Raw genomic sequence first — 19,107 nt, forward strand, 5'->3', positions numbered from 1 at the left:
ATATTCTCCATACATATCATTAATCTATTTGCCGGGTGCCCCGTTATTAACATCTTAACAAGCAAACTAACCCTGGTCACCCACCATCTTTATTTCCTGGGAATGTACCGTTGATAATGGGAGAAGGGTGAATCCCAGGCCAGATGCTATACCTTCTTCCTACTCATCACTTGACAGATCTAGGGGATCATCTCTCAAGCACAGTGGCTCTTCTCTATGACTAAACAAACAAACAAACAAACAAACAAAAAAGCGAGTCCTCATTTTTAGTTTCAGCTATCCTGTCAAGAAATACTTTGTTTTGCCCTGGAAAGGGGGACCTGTAGTGGAGGGATCTGCTTTTGTTCATGTCCTTAACTTCTTTTCTTTCAGTTTAGTGCATTCTCATGGTGTTTCTCAGAATTTCCTCCGATTGCTTTCTTCAACACAGCTCTACTTTGTGGGGAGAATAGGGACAGTGTGACTTACATTCTTTTGGTTTATTTCTCTTGCTGGTATTAGGCTATTTCTGGAAGCTATTCACTAAAGGCTATGGTATGAGGTTGGGACTGTTCTCTAGGTTCAGTCTTCAAAAATAATTTTTCCCATCCTTACTACTTCTCTTTCTTCTCCTCCAACAGGATGGTCAGTTTGGAGAGATGGGTAGTATCTAAGAGGGTGGAAAGACTGGTAATCCTGGATTTATATTGCTTTCTTTCCCAAAAACTCCATCAGTTTTAAATATCTCTGAATAATGGCTTTAATTTAGTAGTACTTCAGAAACATCTTAAGCATCTGGAAGCGAATTGCCATGGAGTTATAAATTCATGAGGACAGTTGTCTCCTCCAGGTGCCATTCTGAGTTATTTATTTTCCATTTCCCATAATGTGTAAATATTATTGTCAGTGGCTATGATACATACCTTTATGTGTGTGTGCATTTATAGAATATATAATGAATCTGCTTGTATTTATCTTTATCGTTTAAAATAATTAGTTGCTTTTAAAAATGTTATGAATCATAAGATTCTTTCATTTCAAGGGATTATTGAAGAAAAGTGTCTATACAGTCCTTTAATAAATTGCTAACATTTAATACTTGTGCATTTATTAAGCCTACAACTATTGATTACATAGATAAATATCAAAGCATATTTGCTTTAAAATTGGTGACTGGTATATCTTGAGAGACATGGTAATTTATAGACAAGTTTACATTAATTTTGCACATTATACTTATTTTTATAGACTCATCGGGAGAATGTGAAGTACAAACTAATCTGAAAATTTGGAGAGAACCACTCAATATTGAATTTAAAGAAGACAGTCTTTCGTATATGGAAAAATTATGGCTTAAAAAACACAGAAGGTATTTTCTGAAATTTTGCATTATTAATAAGAAATATAAAAGCTGTTTCTGTTCCTGGCTTGTGTGACATGCTTTTTTGTAGCAGTTTTATATGTGTGCTTCACATTTGCATAAATAATTTTAAAGCAATATTAAATCCCTATGAAGCTTCTACTGTTCTAATAAGGATTTAAATTTTATTTATGTATGTGATGCATCATTCATTTAGAGTTTGCTATAAAAAATGCAAATGTGTATGTGAGAAAAAGACAAAGATATGGTATAGAATTTAAGAATAATAGCAAAAATAATGCAATAAATGAAAGATTACTTTGAAAAGGTATCACTCTCATTTTTTTTACATTAGCATAGACTTGTGAGGCTCTATTTTTCAGAATCTACTTTTAATTATACCTTTAATATTATAGTGTTATTAACAGTATTCAATTATTTTACTCAAAGAGTATATCATTAGCTGTGACATTTCATAAATTGTTTAAAAGTCAAGCTATTAAATATTGGACTAAAATTATTACTAATTACATGTTAGAGTCATTCATAGTTGTTTTATGGTCATATAAGATCTGTATTGGGAGGTACCTTTAAAGGCTCACTTTGCCCTATACTAGAGGGCATATACTATACTGTTCACACTTCATTGTGCCGATGAATCACTTGCCGACTGTGGCAAGATACAGATTCTTCTTCCGTAGGTCTGGGTGGAGACTGGCACTCTGCACTTCTGAATTTCTAACAGCTCTCAGCTGATACTTGTGTAGGTAATTCTGCATTTTGAGGAACAAGGTGTTGGAGGACCAGTCTAGAATGTACCTGAGGAGGGGTCATTAAGCCCTTGCTTCACCTTCATTCATGCAAAACTATGTCCTGGAATGGCCCATTCCATTTTTGGAACATTCTGCCTGTTGTAGTATCTCCTAGTGAGCTGTAATTCGTTTCCGACTGGTTTCTAAACATGGTCTCTCCGTGAGTTTGAGCCCCGAGTCAGGCTCTGGGCTGATGGCTCGGAGCCTGGAGCCTGTTTCAGATTCTGTGTCTCCCTCTCTCTCTGCCCCTTCCCCGTTCATGCTCTGTCTCTCTCTGTCCCAAAAATAAATAAAAAACGTTGAAAAAAAATTTAAAAAATAAAAATAAACATGGTCTCAATTCTACCAATAAAGCCAATACAGAGCAACTTGAATTCCTCCTCTCCAAGGCATTCCTTCAGATTTTTGAAATCAGCCCTCATGTCTTCCTTGAAGTTTCTGTTTGACAGGTTAATATATGCTCCCATGCCCCTTTAACTGTTTTTCATGTGGCAAATTTTTTAAAAATTTATTTCGAAATAGGGCATACAGAAGAGTTGTAAAACAGTATGAAGATTTCCCACATATCGTTCATTCAGCTTCCCATAATGGCAACATCTTACATATCCATAGTGCATGTATCAAATCCAATAAATTAACGTTGGTACAATATTATTAACTAAACTACGGACTTCATTTGGATTTCACCAGTTTTTCTACTGTTGTCCTTATTCTACTTCAGGATCCAATCCAGGATCTCACATTGCCTTTTTTTGTCATAGCTCCTTATCCATTATAGTTCCTCAGTCTTTTCTTGTCTTTCAAGACCCTGACATTTTTAAAGAGTACTTGCCAGATTTTTTATAGAATATACTCAACTTGGGTCTATCTGATGCCTTTTCATAATTAGATTGAGGTTATGCATTTGGAGGAAGAATAACACAGAGAGGATGTGCCCTTCTCAGTGTGGTATCACAGGATCATGCTGTCAGTGCATCTTATTACCAGGATGTTAACCTTGAGCCCATGGTTAACGTGGTGCTCACTGAATTGCTCCGCTGCACACTCATTCTTTTCCTTTTGTAATTAAGGTCTTGGGCTGTTATACAGAATACCATAGACCAGGTAGCTTATAAACGCAAACACTCATTTTTCAGTGTTTAAGGCTGGAAATTCCAAGATAAAGGTGCCAGCAGATGCAGTATCTGGAGAGAGACAGCTCCCTGGTTCATAGATGGCCATCTTCTCACTGTGTCCTCACATGGCAGAAGGGACAAGGGGTCTCTTTCAGATCTCTTTTACAAGGGCACTAATCCCATTCATAAGGGCTCTGTCCGTATGACCTGATCACCTCCCAAAGGCCCACCTCCTGATACCATCACTTTGGAGTTAGGGTTACAACACTTGAAACATTCAGAACAGAGCTTTCTGCCCTGGCCCCAACAAGGTTCATGAACTTCTCATATGCAAAATATGTTCATTCCATTCTAAGAGCCCCAGATTTTCACTTATTGTAGCATCATCTCAAGTCTAAAGTTCATAGTCTCATCTAAATATCATCTAAGCCAGATATGAGTGAGATTCAATGTATTATTCATTCTGAGGCAAATTGTTCTCTAACTGTGAAATTATGAAATCAAACACGTTATTTGCTTCTAAAGTACAATGGCGGGACAGGCATGGGATAGATATTTCCATTCCAAATGAGAGAAATAGGAAAGAAGAAAGGAGTAGCAGATTCTAAACAAGTCTAAAACCCAATAAAGCAAATTCTATTTAACCTTAAGTCTTGAGAATTAGCCTCTCCATTGATGCTCTGCACTCCAGGGCCCAGTGAGATAGAGGTCCCACTGACATAGAGGTCCCACCTTCCAGACACACTAGAGCAGGGGTCCTGCCTTTCACACACACTGAGGCAGTGCCCCCACAGCTTTACTAGGCAAAGGTGGGACCCCAAGGCTCTGGGTGGCTTTGCCCCCATGGCTTTGGGTGGCCCCATTCCTATGATGGTTCTGTGTGGGGTCACATGCTTGTGACTTTCTTGGGTGGGAATCATGTGGCTTGGCTAGCTTGGTGTTACAGGGGCATCCTTGCCCCTAGAGGTTCACTGGGCATTGCTCTAATGGGGTCTCCCTGCTGTGTGGGCTGCAGCTTTCTCTGCCTGGGATGGGAGGTATAGCCCCGATGAGTTTTGAATTGCCTTTGGAGGTCATTTTTCCATTGTCTCTGACAGTGGAAAATGTGCCTTCTATTTAGATGGCTAATCCTCCTATCAGATGACCATTTGGCCATACACTTCCTGTTCTCTCCTGAATAGGCCCTCTCATTCTTTTCAATGTGTAAATTCTGATAATATTCCAAATATTTAAGTTTTGTTTCTCTTTTGACTAACAATTCTGTCTTTAAGTCATTTCACCCTTGCGTTTTACTATGAGCAGTCAAGAGAATCCAAGCCTTTCCTTCAATACTTTGCTTAGAAATTGCCTTAGCCACATAACTAATTTCATCCCTCTTAAGTTCTATCTTACATAAAACACTAGGTCACAAACACAATTCAGCCAAGGTCTTTGCAACTTCATTAATTAAAATTGCCTTTCCTCCACTGTCCAATAGCATGTTCCTTATTTCCATTTGAAACCTCAGCTGAATGGTGTTTACCATCCCTATTACTACTGATACTCTGTTCAGGATTACTTAGATATTCTGTAAGAAGATTGAGGCTTTTCCTCAGTTCTCCTCTTTTTGGAGTCCTCACTGGAATTGCCTTTAAAGTTTCTTTCACAGCTATGTAAGGTTTTTTTAGTATGAACTTTAAACCCCTTTCAGCTTCTACCCATCATCAGTCAGTCAGTTCCAAAGCTGCTTCCACATTTTTAGCAGCACCCCACTTCTGGTACCAGCTTCTTTCTTAGTCCATTTGGGATGTTGCAATGGAATAACATAAACTGGATGCCTTGTAAACAACAAACGTATTTCTTTGAATTCTGGAGGTCGGAAGTCCAAGGTCAAGACACTGGCTGACTCAGAGCCTAGTGATAACCTGCTTCCTGGAGGCAACTATTTGGCTGTGTCCTCACATGGCTCTTTCGGAACTCTTCTATAAGGGCATCAGTCCCACATGGGGGCTGTGCCTTCATGACCTAATTACCTCCCACAGACCCCACCTCTTAATGCCATCACATTATGTATTGGGATTTTCACACATGAATTTTGAGAGGGGGCACAAACATTCATATCAGAGTGATTAATAAATGTTTTAGGGGAGATGCCTTGAGATGATACAAAATCTTCTTTTTACCTAAACTCTCCTCTACTAATTTTAGTATTTACCTGTGGAATTTTCCAGCAGCAGAATAACTAGTGATTTTCTATTTCCTTCATTTCTTCTATATTTATTAATTAGAATTCTTCAAGGAAGAATATCCCTACGTCCCCTTTCATTTGTTTATTCAGTTGTTTATTTGTGTGGACTCATGGATATGCATTTTTTAATTAATATTAAACACTATTGTTATTTATTTTGTGACTCAAATAGTTCCTGCCTTGACCCCTGAGAGCTGTTTCAGGTTGACTCCCCTCTTCTTTCAATGCATCCTCATCCTTTTTTGTTTGTTGATTTGTTTGCTTTTAATATACCTTCATTTTACTGGCACCCAACATGCATTTCTGTGCCCTAGCCCGGAAATAACTTCTCCAAGTAATCTTGATTCCTTTTTTTTTGAAAATGGTATTAAGAAACCAAGATCTAGATTATAGAGGTGCTCATGGCTACGCAGGTAACACAGAGCCTATTTCATCGCAGAGAACATCTAGGAAATATATGTATGTGTACTTACCACTATACTCACATAGCCAAATTTATTTCTGTATCTATATACCTGGGTATCTATTGAGGTAAACATGAAGTACACTCCTACTTGACTCCAAACCAGCATCACATCCTTTCTTTGCTTAGTTGTGGTTACTTTCACCTACAATGAGAATCCTGGCTCTCATTATCTATGATATATTTACTCATTTATCAGCCCGTGTGTGTGTGTGTGTGTGTGTGTGTGTGTGTGTGTACAGTTGTTCCAGAATTTCAAACTAATATTACTGTGAGAAACAAATTTACCAACTAGAGTGAATTATTTGTATGTAGTGTTTTTTATCTTTAGCCTACAGTATCTAGTCAAAAACTTTTTCTCCAAAGTTTCTGAGGCCATGGTGCTCATTTCTTTCCTACCTCCATTAGAGTAGCTCTGCCATTCCCTGGGTTATGTCCACATCCTGAGTACTTTTTAAAAATTGAATAGCATAAACTTGTGTACAGTTCTATGGATTTTTACAAATGCCTGGAGTCAAATATTCATCATAGCACCAAACAGCACAGTTCCATCAGCTCCAAATTCCCTTTTGCTTCCCCTTTATAGTCAACACTTCTTCTCCAACACAAGGCAACCATTGATCCATTTCAATCCTTATACATTTGCCTTTTTCTGAATGTCATGTAAGTGAGATCAAACAATAATGTAGCCTTGTGTGTCCTTTATTTAGCAAAATACATTTAAGAGCCATCCGTGCTCTTCAGTGAATCAAAATCCATTCCTTTTTATTGTGGGCCAGAATTTCATCATCCTGATGTACAGTTTATCCATTAATCTGTTGAAGAACATCCTGCTGATTTCTAGCTTTTGACAATTACGACTAAATCTGTTAGAAACATTTGCAAATGGGTTTTTGTTTGAATATCAGTTTTTAATTCCTTGGGTAAATACCTGGGGCCAGGCTGGCTAGATTGGTATGTGTATATTTATCTTTATAAATATACCTCCAGACCCTGTCTGCAAAGTGACTGCACAGCTTCCACACCTTCCTGCAATGTATGAGTTCTAGTTGCCCTCCATCTTTGCCAGTGCCTGGTATCTTTGGGGTTTTTTGTTTGTTTGTTTGTTTGTTTGGTGCTGGTCATTTTCCGAGGTGTATGGTTGTATCCTGTTGTGGCCTATGGTTCATTCATATACTGTTCTAGTCTAGTTATTCCTATGGAACTGCTGTCCAAGCTGTCTATAGCTCTTATAAAGTGTCATGCCCATACCAGTCTTTTAGGTCTGAAGCTCATTAGTGTGTACCTGTCAGTTAGTCTGCGTTCAATAAATACTTGTTTACATTTTCAGGAAAATCTGGTGAGGGAGTCTTACTCTAAGAGACATTTCATCCTTTTATTTACATGGCATGATCTTTCGAGCAAGCACTGGTGCCAGGGTCCCAATATCCAGAATACAGACTTATTTCATTGAGTACCTAGTTGTTTGTTCATGGGCAGATCATTTAAACTCTCTTGGTCTATGTTTTCTCATCTGCAAAATACTGAATTTAGAATAAACAGTCAATAGTTCCAGTACTCTGTTGCCTAGATTCTATAAGCCTTTGGTTCAGGGCTTTGCTCATGAAATTAAATAAATTTTTACTTCACGAAGAAGGAGTATCTGAATAATAGTAAACTTACGTGCATCTATGATTGAACTTTTTGTATACTATATCCGTGTCAAACTGGAAACAGGTTCCTGGTGGCCACGTGCCAGTTTGTTTTGACCTTTACTCTTTATATTTTCCATTACTTAATTAAATTATAGATGTAAGATGGTACGCTCATGAAATTTGTCAAGACACAAAGTTGAGTAATATATAAATATTTTGGAGTGTTCTGATATATACATTATATATATTGGGAAAATTCACATAGCCATAGATTGTCAGATTATCAAATCTTACTGCCTTTGCAAATTGTGAGAGAGGCCATACAGAGTAATGGTTAAGAACATTGACTTGGGGAGGCGGACTCCTTGGGTTCAAATCCTCTTCTGTATTTACTACCTAAATGATTGTACAAGTTGGTTTACTTCTTTGTACCTGTTTTCTCATACGTAAAATTAAGATAACACGCATGCCTAATTAATATAGCTGTTAATCTTTAATACCCCAGATTCGTTAGAACAGAGCCTCATACATTTTAAGCTTTGTGTCAATGCTACCTGTTAATATCATTAAGAAGGTCCTGACTTTTACACGGGGACTCCATGAACTGGCATGGTCTGGAAGGTCTGTAGCTATTTATATTCTTGACTAAAAGGTGCCACCTTACCAGGAATTGGGGAATAGCCTATGAAACCAATGCATAATCCTGACCTCTGAGAATTCCTGTGTTTTGTTGCCTTCTATACGAGATGGGCCATATCAAACTTCATTAACTGGGTGATAGATGCCATAGCTGGAACACACTACATTAATATTGGGAAAGCATATTTTATCACCCTGCTGGCTTGGTTAAAGTTCAGGAAAATGTCTTTAGTTTGCCTTGGGACCTATCAACATAATACCTAACGGTGATGCACAACACACATTCACAAATTAACTTTTTAAATAGTGTGGTATGTCAGGGACTCCATGTGGCTTGTAGAAACACTTACTTTTGTCTTAACTTTGATTTTCACCTAAATGAAAAACAGTAGGACATGCAATTGAAAACTCTTGTATTATGTTAATTTGATTTACGAAATTATTTTAATAGATGAAGACTCTGTTACACAGTCATACTTTTCTTCCATGAATCAGAAGTATAGCTTTGGTTTCATCATTAGTTTTGTATGCTCATTCATTTGTGAAATAAATCAAGATCTTGCCTGGGAAAGTTTCAGGTAATGTATTTTAGTCTTTTAATTGCTTCTCGTTCTGTAGAACTCCACAGGAGCAACTTCGAAACATGCTGCCAGATGCATTCATACCTCAATGTAACACTGCTGGTGAGGCACAGTGTTCCCAGAATGAAAGTGATGAAGACAGTGATGGTTAGTTCAGTCTTGATTAGATATTTTCTCATTTATTATTTCAAATTTCAAACACTAAGCATTTGTTAGCATCTGCTTTTTTGTTTTGTTTTGTTTTGTTTCGTTTTACTATATTACCCTCAACTGGACTCTGCACCCTTTATCTGTAGCTCAAAATCAAGCACACTCTCCTTCCCATTTGATAGATTTACTTTGCCTTAAATTAAATAGTTGGTTTTTTTAAGTTTATTTATTTATTTTGAGAGAAAGTGTGAACAGGGGAGGGGCAGAGAAAGAGGGAGAGAGAGAATCCCTAGCAGGAGAATCCCTCTGTGCCTGGTGGAGCACGGAGCTCAATGCAGGGCTCAGTCCCCGACTGTGAGATCATGACCTGAGCTGAAATCAGGAGTCAGATGCTTGATTGATTCAGCCACCCAGGCATCCCTAAATGGTTGTACTTAAACGTTGAATGTTAAGAAAATGTGTGTTTTACTTGAGCTCGGGAAACTGACAGCATATATGTATTAGTGTGGGTGCACAAGAGAACGTTATTCTCTTATTGTTGACTATGTTATTTGAAGATAGGGAATTATCAGGTGAAGTATATCCTTTAATGACATTATTTCCTAATCTTATTTCCTAGTTGAGGAGACCAAACAATACCCAGCACTTTTTCTGCCAGTAGAAGAATTTAACATAGAGAGACCCGAGCCATCTCTAAATATAGTTGAACTGGATGATGTAAGTGTATAATGACTACCCTATTACTTAGCAAACAAGAAATTCAAAACATATAGTTATAACTACATATTATTTTCAACAATATTTTTTAATTAAGCATTGTTGGGGAAAAATCTACAAGAGTTTGAATTTAAACATGCTGATAGGAATAAAATGGTATGGTTTTTAATGTAGGCAGTAAATTTGTGAGCTGAATTGATATTGTGCTATTTTTGGAAACATGTAGTGTGGGAGATGAGAAGACATTTTATTCTCTTAGCTTATAGAAATGTAGTTTAGTGCTTGTTTTATTTAGCCCTTTATGTTATCAGTCTTTTAAACAAAAATTGGTCTCCTTATATGGTGTCTATTTAATATAATTTGTATATATGTAGTTTCTTGAATGTCATCTAGTATTATTTTTTATTTAAAGAAAAAATAGTACTAAGATTTAAGGGATTTAGTGTAATAACTTGAATATAAACTCTAGAAGACACAAAATAGAATCACCTGAAAGTTGAGCCAGTCAGAGCTGGAGCTTTAGGATGAAGGTTTAAGTTGGGACAAACTCAGCACATTTCTGATTTTCCAGTCATCTAGTAGCTGAATGTACTACTTGTCCTCGATATTCCTCTTCCTGTGATTGTCACAGAAAAAGGCTAGAAGGGAGGAAGTACCTCTCTAAATACTACTTTCTTCTTCAGGTTAATAGCTTCTGCTGTGTGTGTGTGTGTGTGTGTGTGTGTGTGTGTGTGTGTGTGTGTTTGTGTGTATGCGCGCACGCTCCTAGCCACATTTTTATTTCCCCTCTGGATAAATTGTTAAGATACTGAACAAATAAGCACACATGCTTACATATGTGTGTGTGTTCTTGGCATTAATTAGTTGATGCACAGAGTAACCTTGTAATATGCTGGCCAGAGAACTAAAAACACCTCAGTCACTAGCCTACTTTGCACTCAGTAGTTACCTAGTAAAACACCTGTTAACTGTTGTTTCTAGGTGTGATAGTAGTAATGACATGACTGACACAGCCAATGCCCCCAACAAATATTTATTTCGTTAGTTCTCCTGGAATTGTTCTATGGTACATAGTCAGAAAGCACGTGACATTGCTTGTAGGGAGAAAATTCTCTAAATATTATGTACAAGTTAGATGGTTAATGTATAATACATTTATTGAACATACTAATATTATACTACATACATTTAATAAGACTTATGAAGAAGAATTTGAAGAACCAGGAAACACAGTGCCCTACAAAGTTGAGTTAGCAGATGTAGACAGTCAACAAAGGTAAGATCTTTCTAAATCGCTTTTGATGTTTATTAAAAACCTACTCAAGAAATCAACTATCTCTTTACACTTGATCTTAGCCAAAAGGCCGAGAAGCGATTCAACTATCTCTTTAAATGAGAAATTCATGGTGTAAAAACATGACTTCGATATTAGAATATATTTTACTAAAGCCATGTTTAAATTTGTGCACAATATTTCTAACATTTGCCAATATTCAATAATTAGAAAAGTGACTATAATGATATGTGTATACTCTTACCTAATATCTGGATTATTTAATAGATGCTTCTAAATTTAGCATTATTATTTGAAATGGCTTACCTAGGATGATATATTTTGTATGAGCTTTCTTTGTATTTCCATTTTCTATGAACCCTAAATAAAAACAGATATATTAATGATTAGTTTGAGAGATAAAAAGATGTCCTAGACTATAGATTACTTTCTAGGTAGAGTTTCCTATGTGATGAATTAAATAAATGAAGCATGAAGCATAACAGTTCACTTTGTAACTATTTTTATAATTTTGTCATTTCCAAGTGAAAAATAACATCTAGCTCTGTTAGTAATGTTAAAAAGTACTCCAAGTCTCCTTTGCTGTTGAAATCTTAGCTAGAGTTTCATGTATTTTGACTACAAAGTATTAAATTGGGCAAACAGCAGAGTGAAGTTCCTACTAAGTAGCCCCAACCCCATTTTTTGTTTATATGTTCAGATAAACTTAGAGTCTGTCAGCATTTTGGAATAGCAGTGGGCCTAAGTGATGCTCTTGGACCTGAAAAGCCCCATGTTTGAACACATAGACTCACATATCTAGAAACAAATGTGCTTTTGGCAGGAGACAACCTTTTGGTCAGTAGATAAGAGATTTGTATGGATTACCTAAGGAAACGAATGACATTTATGCTCTCTAATTTGATTCCTTTATATATCCTTTCACAAGTTCTGCTTTGACCTCCATGTTATAGAAGCCAGAGAAAGTTACTGATGATGGTTTGGCAGTAGTTTTGCACTTTGGGTTTGGAGGTGTCCATGGAGTTTCTTCTTTCCTAAGAAGAATCATAAAGGATCATAAGTGGCACAGGAGCATAATCCAGGAGCTTTTATGGTGGTGCTATGTAAAGCTTACATAAATATCGGGTATTATTAAATATATTATTCAATTTATAGAAAATGTTTAAATTGTACATATGTTAGTATATAAAATCATCATTAAAAACTGAAAATATGACTCTGATAGTTCAAATGAAAAGTTTATGTAAGTACTAAAACCTTGATTTCATCAGATTTCAATGAGCTTGAAAAGGTAACTCTCCATTTTTAGAAGAAAGAATATAAGGAACCAAACATATTTCAGAATGTTTGTTTTAAAGAGAGAGAGAGAGAGAGAGAGAGAGAGAGAGAGAGAGAGAGAGAGAGAGTGTGTGTGTGTGTGTGTGTGTGTGTGTGTGTGTGTGTGCACGCAAGCAGGGGGAGAGGGGCAGAGGCGGGAAGAGAGAGAGAATCTTAAGCAGGCTCCACACTCAGCGCAGAGCCTGACATGAAGAGCTGGATCCTCTGACCCTGCGATCATGACCTGAGCTGAAATCAAGCATTAGATGCTCAACTGACTGAACCACCAGGTGCCCTAGAATATTTTTTTAAGGAAGCTCTTAATTGACATTGTTGACATTGTTCAGTTAAATCTGATTTGGTCCAGTTACCTGTGTCTTTAAACCCAAATACTATTTAGTTACTTGTGGTTTAGAATGTGTCCACAGTAAGTTTAAAAATATATTAAATTAATGTAAACAAACCTATTCCTTAAAGGTTGTATTGTATTTGTTTTAATAAGCTGGGACTTTTTACTTTCTTTTTTTATCCTTTCTTTCAACTCTTTTCTTTTGCTGTCCCTAAACATGAAAGTTGCACGTTTCATAATTATCAGAATACTTTTCTATATGAAAATGACATTCATCAACATCATGTTTTCACCAAGGGAAAAGCAGACCTCTTACATCTTCATCTGAACAACAGCTCTTCCTCCTGTAAAAATAACTCAAAAGGTAACTTTTATTTTCTTATGGATCAACATGATTAACAATGAGTGTTGGTAATTTAATAAAACCAGGTAGGTATTTCACTATGTAAAAGCCTTACCTATTTTGCTGTTCATGTAAACCCCACAAAATTTGGTGCTTAGAAAACCTTGGTTGAAAATATATAGTTTTCTAGCAAATACCCTTTTCAGTCAATGGACAACAGTGTTTGTATCCAGAAGAAAAAACTGCCTGTGTTGGTTGCTACCTCTAAAAGTTATTATGGACTGAGAAAGCAGCATTGAAAAGATTACATGGATATGCCTTTAGTGACAAAAATCTAATTGGCATCCTGTTGCCCTCCCTTGCGTTAAATCTTCTCCCCAAATATTCAGTTTTGATGTAAAGTTTTACATAGTGATAAAACCAAACCAAAACAAACCATCCTGTTTATATATCTACATTATTACTAGTAGTTGCCTTAGAATTTATAGATTAGGATGCTATGTGCAAATGTCTGGTTTCAATTTCCAGATGGTGAGAGCACCATTTAAAGATAGTCACAGTAAATTATCCTGGCTTGGAAGTCAGATTTCATTTCCATTTCTGCCTTAAATCATTGTGTGACCTTGAACATGTCACTGCTTTCTTAGATCGCATTTTCCTAAGCTAAAACATAGGAATTAGATTACTTCTAATCTGCTTTTCAAATATTATTTCTAATCTAGTTAGTATTTTCAGAAAAACTAATAAATATATCTTGTGTGAAGGACTTGAGAGATACTTGAGAGTATTATTTAAAATAGCTAGTTATAAAACTGATGATTACCTTCTGATTGGGGAGTAGATGGTAGAGAACTGTGATTTGTGGTCATCCTGCTGGACTTGACATCTTCAGCCCATAAGCCTATAAATTATTATGACCAACTATGAGCTATATCCACGTGGGAATTTAGGACTTTACAGGGTTCCAGACCTAGTCCAGAAGATATTTTTTTATCTACATGGAACATTGTGTCCCAGTTACCTTTGGGGAAATGCTGAATATAAATACCCATTAAGTGTTACTTTAGGGGAGCCTGCGTGGCTCAGTCGGTTAAATATCCAACTTCAGTTCAGGTCATGATCTCGTGGTCCGTGGGTTCGAGCCCCACCTTGGGGTCTGTGCTGAGAGCTCAGAGCCTGGAGTCTGCTTCAGATTCTGTCTCCCTCTCTCTCTGCCCCTCCCCACCCCTGCTCTGTCTCCCTGTCTCTCTCTCAAAAATAAACATTTAAAAAAAAAGTGTGACTTTAAAGATGCTTGATTTATTTATAGACTTTATTTTTTAGAGAAATTTTAGGTTCACAGCAAAATTTAGCAGGAAATACAGATTGTTCCTATACACACACACACACACACACACACACACACACACACACACACACACTCTGCCTTCTCAAACTCATAGCTTCTCCCCCAATCAATGTCCCAACCAGAGTAGTACATTTGTTACAATCAGTAAACATGCATTGACACACCATTATCACCAAAAGTCCATAGTTCACAAGGGTTCCCTCTTGGTGTTGCACATTCTGTAGATTTGGACAAATTTATAATAACCTGTATTCATCATTATAGTATCATAAAGAAATAGTTTTAGTACCTTTAAAATACTCTGTGCCCTGCCTTTTTATATTACCTCCCTCCCACCTAATTCCTGGCAACCACTGATATTTTTACTATCTTTATTATTAAGACTTTTCCAGAATGTCACATAGCTGGAATGATACAACATGTGATCTTTTCAGATTGGTTTTTTTCACTTAGTAATATACACTTAAAGGTGACTCTGTGTCTTTTCATGACTTGATTGATCATTTTTAAAAAATGTTTACTTTCCAGAGAGAGAGAGAGAGAGAGAGAGCCTGAGTGGGGGGAGGGGCAGAGAGAGAGAGGGAGACATAGAATCCAAAGCAGGGTCCAAGCTCTGACCTGTCAGCACAGAGCCAGATGCAGGGCTCCAACCCACGAACTGTGAGATCATGACCTGGGCGGAAGTCAGAGGCTTAACTGATTGAGCCACCCAGGAGCCTTGATCCTTTTGTGTGTGTGTGTGTGTGTGTGTGTGTGTGTGTGTGCGCGTGCGCGCATGTGCTAAGTAATATTTTATTGTCTGGAAATACCACAATTTATTTATACATTCACTTACTGAAGAACAACTTGGTTAATTCTAAGTTTTGGCAATTATGAAAAAAGCTGCTATAAATATAAACATCCATGTGTGAGTTTTTGTTTGAACATAATTCTCAACTCATTTGGGTAAATACCAAGGAGTGCAATTGTTAGATCGTATGGCAAGAACATGTTTAGTTTTGTAAGAAATCACCAAGCTGTCTTCCAAAGTGGCTGTACCATTTTGCATTCCCACCAGCAATGAATGAGACTTCCTGTTCTCCACATCCTTGCCAGCATTTGGTATTGTCAGTGTTTTGGATTTTTGTCATTCCAGCAATAGTGGAATGGATTTCATTGTTGTTTTAACAACTTACAATTCCCTAAAGGCATATGATGTTGAGCATCTTTTCATATGCTTATTTGCCATCTATTTATCTTCTTTGATGAAGTGTCTATTAAGTTCCTTGGCCCATTTTCTTATTGTTCAGATTTTAGATTTTTTAATGTTTTGGATAACAGTACTTTATCAAATATGTGTTTTGCAAATCCTAAGTCTGTGGCTTGTCTTCTCCTTCTCTTGACAGTGTCTTTTACAGAACAGATTTTTAATTTTAATGAAATTCAGCTTATCAATTTTTTCTTTCATGGATCCTGCCCTTGGTGTGTGTCTTAAAAAGTCATCACCATACCCAAGATCATCTAGATTTTTATGTTTTAAGAGTTTTAAAGTTTTGCATTTCACATTTAGGTCTACCATTCTTTTAAGCTAATTTTTGCGAAGGGAGTAAGGTCTGTTCCAGATTAATGTGCGGGCACGCAAATGTCCAGTTCTAGCACCATTTGTTGCAAACACTGTTCTCCATTGTTTTGCCTTTGCTATTTGGCAAAGATCAGTTGATTATATCTATGTGGGGCTATCTATGTGTTCTCAGTTCTGTACCATTGATATGTTTTTCTATACTTTTACCAGTACCACATTGTCTTGGGTACTATAATTGCACGGTAATTCTTGAAGTTGTGTAGCGTTGGTCTTTGACATTGTCCTTCTCCTTCAATTCTTCTCCTTCTTCTCCTTCAAAAGCCAATGTGTTGGCTTTTCTGGGTCTTTTGACTCTTCATATAAACTTTAGGATCAGTTTATGAATATCCACAAAATAATTTGCAGAGATTTTATTTTTAATTTTTTTTTCAACGTTTATTTATTTTTGGGACAGAGAGAGACAGAGCATGAACGGGGGAGGGGCAGAGAGAGAGGGAGACACAGAATCGGAAACAGGCTCCAGGCTCCGAGCCATCAGCCCAGAGCCTGACGCGGGGCTCGAACTCACGGACTGCGAGATCGTGACCTGGCTGAAGTCGGACGCTTAACCGACTGCGCCACCCAGGCGCCCCTAATTTGCTGAGATTTTAATTGGGATTGCATTGAACCTATAGATCAAGTTGGGAAGAACTGACATTTTTGCAATATTGAGTCTTCTAGCTGTGAACATGGACTATCTCTCCATTTATTTAGTTCTTTGATTACTTTTATCAGAGATTTCTAGTTTCCCCTCATATAGATCTTACATATTTTGTTAAGTTCATTCTTTTAAGTATTTCATATTTGTGTGCTAATGGTATTGTGTTGTTAATTTCAAATTCCACTTATTCATGTTGGTATATAGGAAAGTGATTGTTGTATCTTGACCTTGTATCCTGCAACCTTGAAATAATCACTTATTAGTTCCAGAAGTTTTTTTGTGGATTTGTTCAGATTCTGTACATAAACAATCATGTCATCTGTGAATGAAATTAGATTTTTTTCTTGCTTCCCAATCCGTATACTTATTTCCTTGTTTTATTGCATTAGCTAGAACTTCTAGAAGGATTTTGGAAAGGAGTTGTATGAGGGGATATCCTTGACTTGTTCCTGATCTTAGGGTTAAAGCATCTAGTTTATCATCATTAAGTATGATGTTAACTATAGGGCTTTTTTATAGATAGTCTTTATCAAGTTGAGGAAGTTCCCTTTTATTTCTGGTTTGGATCTATTGATATGATCTTGTGATTTTTATTCTTTAGCCTGTTGATGTAACAGATTAGATTAATTTTCAAATGTTGAACCAAGATGTCTAGTTTTTATGACTTAATGGGACTTCCATTGAATAGACTAAATTAAATCACACCTCTATTTTTTGCATCAGATTTTAAAGATTAATAAAAAGGCTGCTTTGTTACCTCTTCAGCAGTAGTGGAATTATGCAATCTTGCAAAAATATTACAGAGGTTAGTTGTAGACATTTACATATAGAAAATGGCATCTCTTGGAGCACCTGGGTGGCTCAGTCGGTTGGGTGGCCGACTTCGGCTCAGGTCAAGATCTCGCGGTCCGTGAGTTCGAGCCCCACGTCGGGCTCTGTGCTGACAGCTCAGAGCCTAGAGCCTGTTTCAGATTCTGTGTCTCCCTCTCTCTGACCCTCCCCCGTTCATGCTCTGTCTCTCTCTGTCTCAAAAATAAATAAACGTTAAAAAAAATTAAAAAAAAAGAAAAAAAGAAAATGGCATCTCTTTGTACCATAAAATCAACTAATTTCTATTCAAGCTTTCAAGGAAAATACAGCATTATTGTGCAAGTTTCATTAAATTGAAGAGCCTTTATAAAATTTTTCTTGTAAAAGTATTTCTGTGTTGTATAAGTAACTGCCTTACTTGTAGTAATTGTGTGATTTAAGAAGTGATAGTTGTTGGAAATGGAAGTTCTAAATACTATGTGTAATTGCCCAGCTATACAAACATTTGATTGCAACGAGTAAGTCCTTTGAGCAGCGAGGCAGAATTTACATCACTGGAGAGTATTTTAGTCATAGCCTTTACTATTTTATACCATCTATTTATAGAGATAAGATATTTATATTGGAAAGAGTATAGGGACAATCAGATGAAGCTATATTCAATCTGGATAATGATATACATATTTTTATTTAAAATGAATGCAGTATGATATAAAAACTATTAAATAATTTTTATTTTTTATAAAATTTAGACCAGTGTTTCACAGTCCTGGCTGCACATTATGATCACCTGAAGAATTTGGCAGGGTGGGGTTGGGATGGGGGGAGACAGAAACAGTGCCGCTCCCAGTGTCTGATTTAATTGGTTGGGGTCAGGTCCATACGTTGACAATTTTAAAGAGTACCTTCAGATGCTTCCATTGTGCGCCCAGGTTGAAAACCAGTGCTCTAAACCAAGTCGTTTACTTAAAGCAGACATAATGAGGTGGTGACTAATGTAATCTTGCTCATTTTGTAGCTTTCCAGAGGCAGGTGTCCCAGCTTAAAGGTTTTTTTGTCCCCTAACTGGTACTGCTCTTGCATCTGGCACATTTCCCTTTGCCCTCACCTTATCACTAACCGTTCTAAGGAAGAGAAGCAAAATGCGGAAATAAGGTTCTCTCTGTATTATTTTTCATAAATTGCTATTGTAAAACTTGGCCGAGAGAGGATGTAGGAAAGTGGGAATTGAGCCACAGGCTGAAATAAAAATGTGCATCAATTTCAAAATTTCATTACAAAATAAAATCATGCCTCCTTCCATTAGTCTAGCTCATCAAGGTTTGAATGTATCAGTAAATTATGATTATCATTCATGAACATAAGCAGAGTAAAAGTATTTTTTTAAATTTTTTTTAACGTTTATTTATTTTTGGGACAGAGAGAGACAGAGCATGAACGGGGGAGGGGCAGAGAGAGAGGGAGACACAGAATCGGAAACAGGCTCCAGGCTCTGAGCCATCAGCCCAGAGCCTGACGCGGGGCTCGAACTCACGGACCGCGAGATCGTGACCTGGCTGAAGTCGGACGCTTAACCGACTGCGCCACCCAGGCGCCCCTAGTAAAAGTATTTTAACACTGATATGTCAGTAAAGAGATGTTGACAAAATAGTGCTTATTGATAAGAGTTTACACCATAGAAGTTTTCATTTATTGACAGTTTAATCAA

General features: G+C 36.9%; 1 protein-coding gene across 9 annotated transcripts in view; it reads left to right on the forward strand.

Moving 5' to 3' along the window:
• ZBBX (zinc finger B-box domain containing) overlaps nt 1-19,107 on the forward strand; it is a 121,453-nt gene that overhangs the window by 71,693 nt on the left and 30,653 nt on the right. For all 9 annotated transcript variants that reach the window (XM_045037305.1, XM_045037309.1, XM_045037306.1 and 6 more), the window contains 5 exons: nt 1,228-1,348; nt 8,848-8,957; nt 9,580-9,677; nt 10,874-10,953; nt 12,862-13,001. In XM_045037305.1, coding sequence (XP_044893240.1) covers nt 1,228-1,348; nt 8,848-8,957; nt 9,580-9,677; nt 10,874-10,953; nt 12,862-13,001 — 549 coding nt within the window. The remainder of the gene's footprint in view (nt 1-1,227; nt 1,349-8,847; nt 8,958-9,579; nt 9,678-10,873; nt 10,954-12,861; nt 13,002-19,107) is intronic.

Source organism: Felis catus, chromosome C2 (genome assembly GCF_018350175.1).
Source record: "Felis catus isolate Fca126 chromosome C2, F.catus_Fca126_mat1.0, whole genome shotgun sequence".
NCBI classification, from domain to species: domain Eukaryota; kingdom Metazoa; phylum Chordata; class Mammalia; order Carnivora; family Felidae; genus Felis; species Felis catus.